The sequence below is a fragment of the Pteropus vampyrus genome, unplaced genomic scaffold (genome assembly GCF_000151845.1).
Source record: "Pteropus vampyrus isolate Shadow unplaced genomic scaffold, Pvam_2.0 Scaffold132, whole genome shotgun sequence".
NCBI lineage: Eukaryota > Metazoa > Chordata > Mammalia > Chiroptera > Pteropodidae > Pteropus > Pteropus vampyrus.
Window position 1 is genome coordinate 2,283,198 of NW_011888913.1, and position 11,476 is coordinate 2,294,673.

Consider the following 11,476-nt stretch of genomic DNA (forward strand, 5'->3'; position numbering starts at 1 on the left):
GGGGAAGGTCGTGTCCACGAGTGTCCCCGTGCGGTCCAGCTTTTGGGGGACGAGCTGGCGAGGATTTCTGCAGCTCATCGCTGGCCAGCAGACATGGCCTGGGAGCCACGCGCGATTTTAGTTTTCTGGTGACTACGTTAAAAAAAATGAAAAGTATAACAGATGAAATTATCTTAAATAATTAATATAACCAAATACATCTAAAGTATTATTTCAACGTGATAGCAATATACTATTATTAGAATATTTTATTCTTTTCTTTTTGTTCTAGGATTTTGAAATCGGTATTTTACATTTCTCATAACCTCCATCCAGAGGCTCAGTTTTCATCTGAAATCTATGGTCTACATTTAGATTTGATAAAATTACACTTGAAAAAGTAGATTCACATTCTCAAGCTGTTCCAAACAGACTTAAAACATTTTTCAATAGGTGAATCCAGTATCGGGTTTTAGATTTACATTTGCATTAATTAAAATTACGTAGCCACGTTTCAAGTGCTCACCAGCCAATGTAGTTAGTGGAATTAAAAACTGCTAAGAATTGGTTTCTCTGAACGTGTGTGAAGAGGGCTGGATAAAGGAGAGAGAGGCTTCAGTGGAGAGGGAGGCTTCAGTGGAGAGGGCCAGCCGCGAGTCCCGTGGGAGCCCTTGAACCACCTCGTGGCTGGACTGGGTGCCTACAGAAATGTGTCATATCTACACAGGAAGATCAACTTTAAAATGCAGTTAAATACTATTCTAAATGCTTTCTTGAAGCCTTTGTACCATTTATTGAACTTAGTCAACTGTAATTTCTCTCGACTTCAAACAACATTTAATTTGCTATCAATTTATAGCTTTATTATGTTCTTCATATTTAACTTTAAGATTTTAGTAAGCTTTATACTATATATCCAAAGCATATCTCTGTTACATGCTTTTCCATGGCTTTAACCTCATCGAAATTTTTATAATGGCTCTAATGTGACATAATTTGTCAGTGACTTCAAGTACAGGGCCAGCTCAGGGCTGCGATGTAGATTCCTGTTTGTGTAAGTTGCATTTGAACTACAGAACGTGTACCGTGCTTCTGTTCCAAGCTAGAAATAAAAATCAGTGGCGTGTTCTCTCTGAGAATAAGTATTTAAATGTCCCAAATACGTGTAGCCCATCGAACTTATTCTTAAAATTTCAGTAACAGTTTAGCCCTTCATTTCCGATTTTTATAATTATTCACGTACAACACTTCTCGATCTGTTTCAGGGGAGAAGCCTTTCAAGTGTGACGAGTGTAACTTCGCCTCCACAACCCAGTCCCACCTGACGCGACACAAGCGTGTTCACACGGGAGAGAAGCCCTACAGGTGCCCCTGGTGTGACTACAGGTAACACCTCGTTCCGAGGCAGGCCACCAAGCCGGCCACCGCAAGGGACTCAATCCCGCGAAACTCACCGATAGAAAATGGTGTTTCTGATGAACATGAATTAGCACCGTTTAAAGTGCGATTTACTGACCCTAGGTTAAGAATTTATTTCGCCACCTAATTTTAGTGACTTTTTAAAATTGTAAAATTCTTTCCTGTTTTTTATAATCTCAACATCAAGGTTTTACAATTGTTTGGTACACCCGATGTCAAGTGATTTTATTTCTTTGCAAAGTCAGGACCATTTCAATTAATCGGGGATTCGGTGCACATGGCGTCCTACCCACTGTGACCGAAGTTCTCCTTCAGGTAACAAGACACCTTTAGAAATGTGTCCTGCCTTTGAGGACATGGTGGCATAACAGGTGACCTGGCATACTCATAACTAATATAGTACAGCCAAGGGAGTGTGGGGAGGCATCCTGGAGCAGGGTCAGCCAGGACGAAGCCCCGACTCGTCAGCGGCGGCTTAACAGGTGGCGACTCTCAGACACAGGCGTGCTCTAGAAGGCAGCGGTGACACAGTGCAGCATCTCCACACGCAGAGCGTGGGCGGTCCTGCGCGCTCAGTCCCCTCGCTGAGGGCCACAGGGTCAGTGCTCCCGGGCGGCGGGGGCACAGGCACCGGGATGTGCCAGACGCGCCGGGCAGTGGCGCATGGTCCTGCCCGCCCCTGTGACAGGGACGTGGAGAGCGCAGGGTGGGGCCGAACGTGAGGACAGAGCTTTCCCCGGAGCTGGTCCGGGACCCTGCAGGTCTGCGGGCGGCCAGATGACAAATGTCTTAGGAGCCAGACTGCAAAGCATGTGGCCTGGGCGGGCGGGCCGGCGCGGAAGGCGCCGGACACCGTGTCCACCAGCACCGCGGCCTGAGCCTGAGCCCTTTTCCCCTTTGCCCCGAGATCACTCGCAGGTTACGGTGCCAACCTGACCCCGAGTCGGCCACGAAATCTTTTTTATTATTATTTTCGCATCGCTCAGTGTATCGATAGTCTTTGGAGACAGATGACGTTCTACGTTTACTTATAGCATCCGTTGTCAGTAGTTTGGTCGCTGACCATGTCAGGTCCTAGGAAACGTAGTGTTCCTGTGCGAGCTGTGCTTTTCTTTGCTAAATGGGAAAGGGTTAAAATGTGTACCTTAAATCTGAAGCGCTCTTTAAAAAACAGGTTTTTGTATTTCTCTAGATGTGGTCTGTGCATTCAGTAAATATATTGCCATAATCTCTATTATTATCCTCATAATTGCATTAAGTTTTATTTTAAAGGTCATCTTATAGTACAGAGATATTACAGATATATTTCATTCATTAATTATTCATTCTTTCAACATTTTATGAGTTCTGTCTTTGCTTAACACCGGATTGGTGTTTCTTGGAAATTTGGTAAAATGGTGATCCAATTAGAGGTAGACACAGAAATTCTAAGGTGCTGATACTATGAGTTCTTTAAAAATAAACATTATTGAATGCTCTTTTTTTTTTATCGAAGAGGTCATACTGTGTAGTTGCCTTCCCTGTAAAACACAAAAAGGAAATTAGAAAATTATAAAAATTTTCCTTAATTATCACTCTTAGCTGTTAGGATTATACCCTTTCAGCCTGTACTGTATGCATAAGGTTTGAGCTCTAGTTTTGGGAGCTCTTTTTGTTTCTTTCATTATAAATTTTATATGTCGCACTTAAATCGTAACTACTTTTCTGTTGGCATTAATCTTGTATAACTAGGGTTTTCAAGCTGTTATTTCTAAGTAGCAGAACTATTATTTCAAACAAGACCATGTACAGACCCATATATGAAATAGATAGAAGTGGTATCTACCACTTATAAGTAGACTTCATAGTTAAAATATGTAATATGATAACAATAAAAAATATCACAGAAGAGCGTTTGGACAAGAAAAATGTTTCCATGGGGGCGCTATCGGTAACAGTCACTCCATCCTGCCCCCAGCCCTCGGCGGAGTCATTGGACCTCTCAGAGGCGCCACTTCCTCATTGTAAAAATGGGGTGACGAGTGTGCCAGCCCGATGAGGAGCACGCCGAGGTGACACATCAGCCCCGTTTGCACGCTTGTCTGGGGTTTGCACGTCAGGTAGTGGCAGGTTTCACACCACCTCAAAAGTACAAGGTGCTCTTCTGTGAGGCGTTGAGGAGTTTCAGTGCCCCGAAGGTCTTCATGTGTTAAAATTTAGTTATAATACACGCCATGATGGATTTTTCTCAGTTTTTGAAGTTGTTAAAAATATATCAAATCTAAAATCAATTGTTGGGTAATTACAGAAATCCCTGAGTTTCAAAATGCCTAGTTTGAAAACAGCTCTTCTGCAGTATAATTTTAACTTGCTTGGCCTCGAGTTAGATTGATAAACAATAGTCACTTTATTAAATTTTTAGACATTTTAGGCTATTTTCAAGTTTTTACTCTGAAAATGCTTATTCCTAAATCTTTGTGCATATCCATGACTTTTTTTTTTTTCTGAAGAAATTCATAGAAGTATGACTTACGGCTTTTAATGGTATTACTACAAAGCTTAGGGTTTGAATTTTGTTCCCCTGATTCGTCGGTCTTTGTATGCGTAAACGTGTTTCAAAGTGTTTCGGTTCCTTTGGTTTGGAAATGTATCACACCTTTGCTGAGGTTGAGCTGGTATCACTCTTACTTGTCCCTATTCAAGTTATTTCCCTGAAATAGCATCACTTCTGTTTAGAAAGTGCATTTGAGCCAGCTGAATCCCTTCTGTGTTATACCTCTGTCGGGGACTGCAGTGAAAGGGAGGTTGTGTTTCTAAGAATATTGTCACTGTCCTAAGAATTAATACCCAGAACGTTTAAATTTACTGATATCCACCAAATTTCCCTTTGAAATGCTTGAAGATGCTGATAAAAGAATGATTTTATCTTTATTTAAAATTGTTTAATAATTTAATTATTATTGAAAGTAAACAGTTTAAACATTTTCTATTCGCATGACAGCGTTAGCATTTTGTGTGCTTATGGTTAGGTCTGTTTTCAGTGGTGAACAAAGACAACTTAACCTTAACCAGGAGTATAGAAAACCTGGAAATATACGAATACTCCTGAAGGTAGGGACTCTGAATGAAATGTGGAATTTACAATGGATACCTTTGTTTTCTTTTTGATGAGCAAAATATCTAAAAACGAGCAGGTAGTTAAGTTCAACGTGATTATTTGGTTGCACAGCACAACAAAATGCTCACCATTCCTACCTCACGGCAACAAAGAAAATATCATCTTTCACAGGATGAAGTGAATTTGAGTATGTATGATTTCCATAGAATAAAAAAATCTATAAGATGATCACGTATTTCCTAAGAAGAGGTGTGGTACTTGTTATTAGTATCTTCCCCTAATATTTTGTTGCTTAAAATAATTAAATAATTTTTCCCATTTAAGTTTTTATTTGTTTAATATAGATACATAAAAGTTATTCCTGTAGACTATGCCTATCTTAGCTATTATTAGCACTTATTCACAGGTAAGTTACCATCATTAGAAATTGCAGCATTATTTAAATTTTATTCGAAAATATTTTTTTCATTTTATAAATTGAACATTAGTGCAGAAATACTGGTAGTAATAATTATTCATGAAAAAATGCGAATATAGATTTGTTTACAAAAGAATTTTATAATTGGTCTTTTGAACTTGGGGCTATTTTTCAAGTTTGCATTATTAATTTAGGCAATGACATTTCATTCTATTTAGATGTAAACATGCACCCTTTCCTAAGCTTTTACTGTCTAAAATATCCAAAAGTCTAATCCATTACAAATCAGTATATTTCATCATTACTCCAAATTTTTTTCACCATTAATTACTATTCATTATAATTTCAAAGCATACATTTAGATTCATAGCACACTGTTCTATGATGTTATTTGTGCAGCAAATTCTTTAGATTTGTTTCTATATTAAAATGGAAGTCATCTAACATTTTCTATATTTTTATTTCCCTTTTTTTATGTATTCTCACTTGTGGTTAATAAGAAATAGAAAGCCCTTAATATGTTGTAGTAAATACCCTTTCTGATAATGCGAATCCTGTTTCCCTGTAGAATTTATTACAATCGAACCGCACGCTCTTTCACAGATGGCACTTGCTTTCACGTAAGAGTTAGGTGCCGTAACTGGGCTTTCTTTTACCTGAGACATCTTTGCATCGGCTTCCATATTTTACTTAGGACTTATGGAAAAAATACAGTAAATGCATATTAAACAGTAAACCAGTTAAGTCATGAAAAGTGGCAGAGAGAACAGTATTAAAATTTTAAGGAAAATCCTATGCTGCACATTAAATGTTATTTTGTAAATTAAGGAAAACTAGAATTTCAAGCCACACCCTGGCAGTCTGATCATTTATTTATTTGCATCCTCGTTATTGATTTTGGAATAACTCGGTGTTCTTTAAGACTGCTTTTGGCCGAGTTTTCCCTCAACTGCATAACTGCCTTGGTACTTCCAACCTTGTATTCTTTGAAAACAAATTTTTTACTATTCTACTTTTCATTTTAGTCACTATTTTTTATTCTTTTTAATCACTCGGAATTGTAAGCCCAAATAGAAATATATCATAGAGCTGAGGAATAAGATTTGTAATTCCTGCCTCATATTAAAGATGTACTTCATCGTTTTGCTAAACTCATAGGAAATACCTTTTGATTTTTTTCGCCGCTTGATGGTTTATGTAGCTCTTGGCCAGTATGTACTATAGAAGACATTGATACGTTAGGTTCTGATCTCAAGAATTTTCTTTCCTTTTTAGGTGAAGGGAGGCTAAGACTATTTGATGTAACATTTAACTCAAGTAGTTGTTTTCAACCAGAAATCTGCTCTTTGCGATGCTTTCTAACATCTTTTTTATTACTTATCTAAATATTTTGTTTAGTATTTTTTATAATCGAATTCGGTAACTTTTCACATGTGCAAATGGTGTTGGCAGAAGTTGCTGTTGTCACAACCATTTGAAATGTGTGTGTGTGTTTGTGTATCCTAGAAAATTTTTGTCAAAAATACTTCTAATTGAATTGAATTCTATCTTAACTTTGCAAGATGCCGGAAGTACTTTGTGGGTAGTTTGAAGATGTAATGACCAAAAAAAAAAAAAAAAAAAAAATCATACTTGTAATAATTCTTTATTTCCCCATAAAAAGTTTGTATTGATTTTTTAAGCACAGTTTTATAAAATGTTTCAGTTATGAAAAATTTCTTCAGGTCTTAGATAAAATATTATGCCTTTTTACATAGTGTTACTATCTGAATATTTTGTGTGTTTTGTGTCATTAAATAAGAAGGCAAACCTTCTTAGTTATCACGGCGTTAAGAATTCGGTGTGCAATGGGGTCTTTGTTTTTGCCTCCCATCTGCGTCACTGGCGTCCTGAGCAGGGACGACTCCACCAGGGATAATTCCCTCCTCTGGGACGATGTCCTCAGAGAGTTTCAATTTCCCTTTGGCTTCCTGTGCAGGTTCACAGGTTGCAGCGGGAGAGGCAGTGGATAGGATGGACTTGTGTTTGCCCTGAGTAATGACAAGGAGAAGAAATAGGTGTTTGTGTAGCGGGCGTCATATATACCCAGGTAGAGCAGTGAATTACACACCCAACGAGCAGCACCCATTCCCTTTTCTGAAGAGTCAGAGGTAGCATTTATTTCCTTTGGGTGATTCTGAAGTTCTTAAAGAATGACACTACGTAAAAGTAATCAAACGAAAGGATCTGGTATTAATATTAGATATGCTTTGTATTTAAAGCAGTTTGATGCCATAAGCCTAGTTATATCGGAACTTTAAATCAAATGTATTTTGTCAGTAAAATAAGCCAGAGTAAGACTAATACTGCATGATATTTATTATTTATATGTGGAATCTTAAAAAAGAAAGAAAGGAAGGAAGGAAAGAAGGAAGAAAGGAAGAAGAGAAGGAAGAAAGGTTAAACTCGGAAGCAGCAGGGAAGTGTCGGGGGCGGGGTGCGGGGGACTCGGGCAGAGGGTGGTGAAAGGCACGGACAGACTCTGGACTAGGGACGGATGAGGCCCAAGGGTCTGCTGTGCAGCTTGGTGACACTAGCTGACAACACTGTGCTGTGAGACTGAAGTTAGCTAAGAGACTATAACTTAAATGTTCTCGTCAAAAAAAAAAAAGGTAAATAAAAGACCTTTTTGTCATTTCAAGTACCAGTCAATACTATGTCATTTACCATGATTCCGTCATCTCTGTATATTCTACTCTATTGTAACTGCTGATCCAGTTAATGGAATTAAAAAACAAGTGTGCTAGGCCGGAAGGTTAGTTGGAAAGCCTGAGCATCCAGTTACTTTCCAGACTTTTCTTAGGCTGCCGAGGCCGAGGCTTTCTACAGAGCGGGAGGCAGAGTGTCGCGTGCGGTGTGCAGCGTGCGGCCTGCGGCGTGTGGCGCGTGCTCCTGCTCCGTCGCCCCTCCCGGCTTTGCCTCACTCGGTTCAGCCAGCCACAGGCAGATGTCAGTGTCGTGGCTGTTTGCGAAACCATGTTGGTCACTGGCAGGCAGAAAGACTGCTCGAGAGGGTCCTCCTAGCACGTGTCCAGATGACGCTTCGTGGACTTGTGCTTCACATGGCGCAGATGTTTCTGGTGAATTCAGGTGGAGATTTTGAGAGAGTCCCTAACAAAGTGATGCAGTAACTGTATCTTCTTTTCAGGTTTTCTCTAAGGAATTATAAAGGTTTTGCTGTATGTAAATGTGTTCTTTTTTCACCTAATGTTTCTGTGTTAGCAGAAATTAAATTCTTGCTGAATAAATAACTCCTAATTTTCTCTGACCATTTCATTAGTGAATTTTATTTTTAATCTCAGTAGTTCTAATTGTGGCTGTGCGTCGATTTGTTTATTCTATGATGTTTGTGTCTAATGTTGTTTTTATACATAGTGCGTTTTATTCATGCTTTTCTGTCTCTTAACGCCCATACACATGGCCTTTTTAAATTTTTCGTTTCAGCTTGACAGGCTTTGTGCTGATACAGCATAAGCGTTTATGTAAGGCCTTCAATTAATGTTGATAAACTTTCATCTAACAAAACTTGTTTAAAAAGAGTCTACAGACTTGGAAACAAAAAGATTCCTTAGCATTAAAAGTTACAGATTGGTTCAGATGTCATTAAAAGGAAAAAACAAACAAACAAACAAACACTAACATAATTCCTTTTCTTTATCAGTACAAGTAAGTTGTTTTGTTTGTTGATGTAGCTGAAATAGGCATTGGGATCACAGATTAATTAGAAGAGCCATTTTGAACACAAAGTGACCACACATTCCCTCTGCTATCTCTTAAAGTAGAATCTAGATAAACATGTTTATTTAACCTGCTGCTGTTGAATCCCAAATCCAGTCATTACAAAAGGACCTAAGCCTTCTTTGGGGATGGCCTTTCTACAAGGAATTGCTATGGACAGTCCCTTGGGTGGTAGTTAGATATATCTTCATGTGTTATGTTAGAAAGAAAGGCCTTAGAGATGAAAAAAATAGAAAATATTTTTTTGGGCAGTAGTCTCTTGCATAATAAGTTATTCCTCAGACACTAGAGCTATTATCACACAACAAAACACTTTGCTATGTAACTATCTATATCTCCTAGCTGCAGAGGCTCCGGTAATGTTGCCTGTTAGGAGTCTTTAATCACCAGCAAGGGCTGGCACCAGTCAGCAGAGAGTCAGGCTCACCCTTGCAGGGCGAGATTGGGTTTCACCAACTCAGACCCCAGGGGGGCGGCAGAGTGGGGAAATGAGAGAAAGTAAGAAAACAGAATAAAGTAGCTTTCAAGTAAATAAAAGGGTGACCAATTGTCATTAGTTCAAGAGAATGCTCTTAGTTTCTTGGCTTTGTTTTCAGATCATTTGTTTCAATGTATTCTGAAATGTAGCCTCTCTAGGACCTGGAAAATTGTAGAAGGAAAAAAGAGAAAGAAAGAAAAACTTAGAACATTTAGAATACGGTGAGGTAGTTGTCTGCGGCATAAGAAATGAGGGCGGTTTCTGTATCATCGTGTCTTCTAGACGTTAAGCTCCCTTTGGAGTAAGGTGCTGCCTTCAGTGTGGTGTGTGTCTCCCCCCCCCTCACTCGCTCTCTCGCAAACACACACACACACACACACACACACACACACACACACACACACACACACGCGTTTCGGCTTTACCTTAATGTCTGTAAAAACAAGATTATATCTTCTATAATCTCACGTCTTTATTTTCGTAAGGGAAGTAGCACAAACTCTTTCGTTGGCTTTTCCTGTGTAGCAAGAAATACGCCTGAGTTATTTTCTTTTTTTAGAAAATGATGTTATGTTGCTCCTTGTTGCAGAGCTGCAGTGAGCTGCAGTTGAGATAAACTAGAATCTGTCTGATAATGTGCTATGTAACCTTATGCTTTTCCTTACAGGGAATTTGAAGCTAATAGTAACCTTTTTTGAAAATTTTTGTTTACCCCTTAAACTCTAACTCCTTCCTCATAATTACTTCGACTTGAGTGTTGCTACACAATGCCAGTCCATTGTTCTGTATCGTTTATGTCAGCTGTGACCCTGGGTGTCTTTCACTGTGTAAATGTCGGTTAACTTTACTCTGTCCTTTCTTTCCTCAATATGTTTTATCTCTTCATCTTAAATTACAACTTTTAATAAATACGTGAAATATTATAAAAACATCAGAATTTTCCCGTTGAGAGAAACTGTGGTAAATTTTTCGTGTTTGTGTTTAAACAAATCAGTCTCTTGGATTGAATTATTTGGGGTAAAAAGTGGTTGACACATAGTTTGAGAAATTTGTGTTGCTCTCAAAACTTTACATAGTTTTAATTTTAGTTAAAAGTAAGATTCCACCCACTCTGCACTCCCAAATTATACTTTTCATTTGATTTTAAGTTATCTTCTCTTTGGCAAGCCCGGATTCCAGGGCAGGTGGGATTTCATGTGGTGCAGGGCAGCGAGACGTCACCTGGGCTGTTTAGTCCGCACCGGGCAGTTTGTGTCCGGCCAGAAGCAGTGGCTGGGGCCCTGGGGCCGCTGGGGCCCTTTCACAGTTTACTTTGCAAAGGTCACCGATGCAGTGCAAGCGAGGAGCTGGGGAGGGACACGGGGGGACACAGTGGGAGATGGGAGTTCTTTTAAAAGACCAGTCACTGCAGAGGGACAGGCGGAAAGAACAGGTGCCTAACCCTGAGCTAACGGAGTAGCCAAGGCTTTGGGAGACTGACGCAAGTTCTTGTGAGGAGGTCGAGCGAATGGACATCTGACCGAACGAATGACTGTGGGGCAGGGTGACAGGAAGGCACTTGCCATCCTTTAGATGCCCTGGCCAGGGCTGCCTCGTGGACCACTGGCCATTCGCGAGGTCCTCGCTCCTGGCCGCAGTGGCGGCGAGTGTGGCGAGGGGTCACATTTCACCTCTGCTGCGTTCAGACTTTGGAAACGCCCATAGATGTCCAAATGGAGTCGTGCCGGCGACGTACAGGTCAGGGCTGGGTGTGCTGAACTCGAAGCCATCGATGTCATGGGTATTTCCCTCGGGAAAAAATGGGCAACGGGAAGGGCAGAGGGGCAGGTCGTAGCTGTGAGAGTGACTGGGAAGTGGCCTCCCGGGAGTGGGAGGACCTCCGGGCAGCAGGCAAGGAGCGCACAGCCACGTCAGACTTTGGGGACGTGGGGACAAAACCGTCCACCTGCCTCCGTCACCAGGAGGTCACTGGTCCCCTTGGGAAGACCAGTTCTGGCAAAGCAGCAGGCACGAAACCAGGTACGAGGCTAGAGGTGACGACGTGGCCAGAACATTGTCAGCTGGTCTTGGAGGAAGCTTGGCCTCGAAGGCCGCTCCGGGGAGTGAGGTGGCGGGAGGCGCGTCACACAGACGGCCGCACGCTGCGCCCGTGTGCTGTTCTAATCGGTGTGCGTACAGCTGCTCTTTGCATTTTACTTAAGTGCGTACGTGCCAGGGTGACAGACACCACGGGAGTGGCGAAGTCCAGGGCCGCCTTGCGCCTGGTCCTGGGCGCGTGGAACCGGGCTTCCGTGCAGCGCAGTGTCGC

General features: G+C 40.9%; 1 protein-coding gene across 3 annotated transcripts in view; it reads left to right on the forward strand.

Annotated features, from left to right (window-relative positions):
* The window catches only part of ZNF407 (zinc finger protein 407), a 370,323-nt gene that overhangs the window by 218,807 nt on the left and 140,040 nt on the right, over positions 1-11,476 (forward strand). For all 3 annotated transcript variants that reach the window (XM_011367337.2, XM_011367335.2, XM_011367336.2), the window contains one exon: positions 1,245-1,365. In XM_011367337.2, coding sequence (XP_011365639.1) covers positions 1,245-1,365 — 121 coding nt within the window. The remainder of the gene's footprint in view (positions 1-1,244; positions 1,366-11,476) is intronic.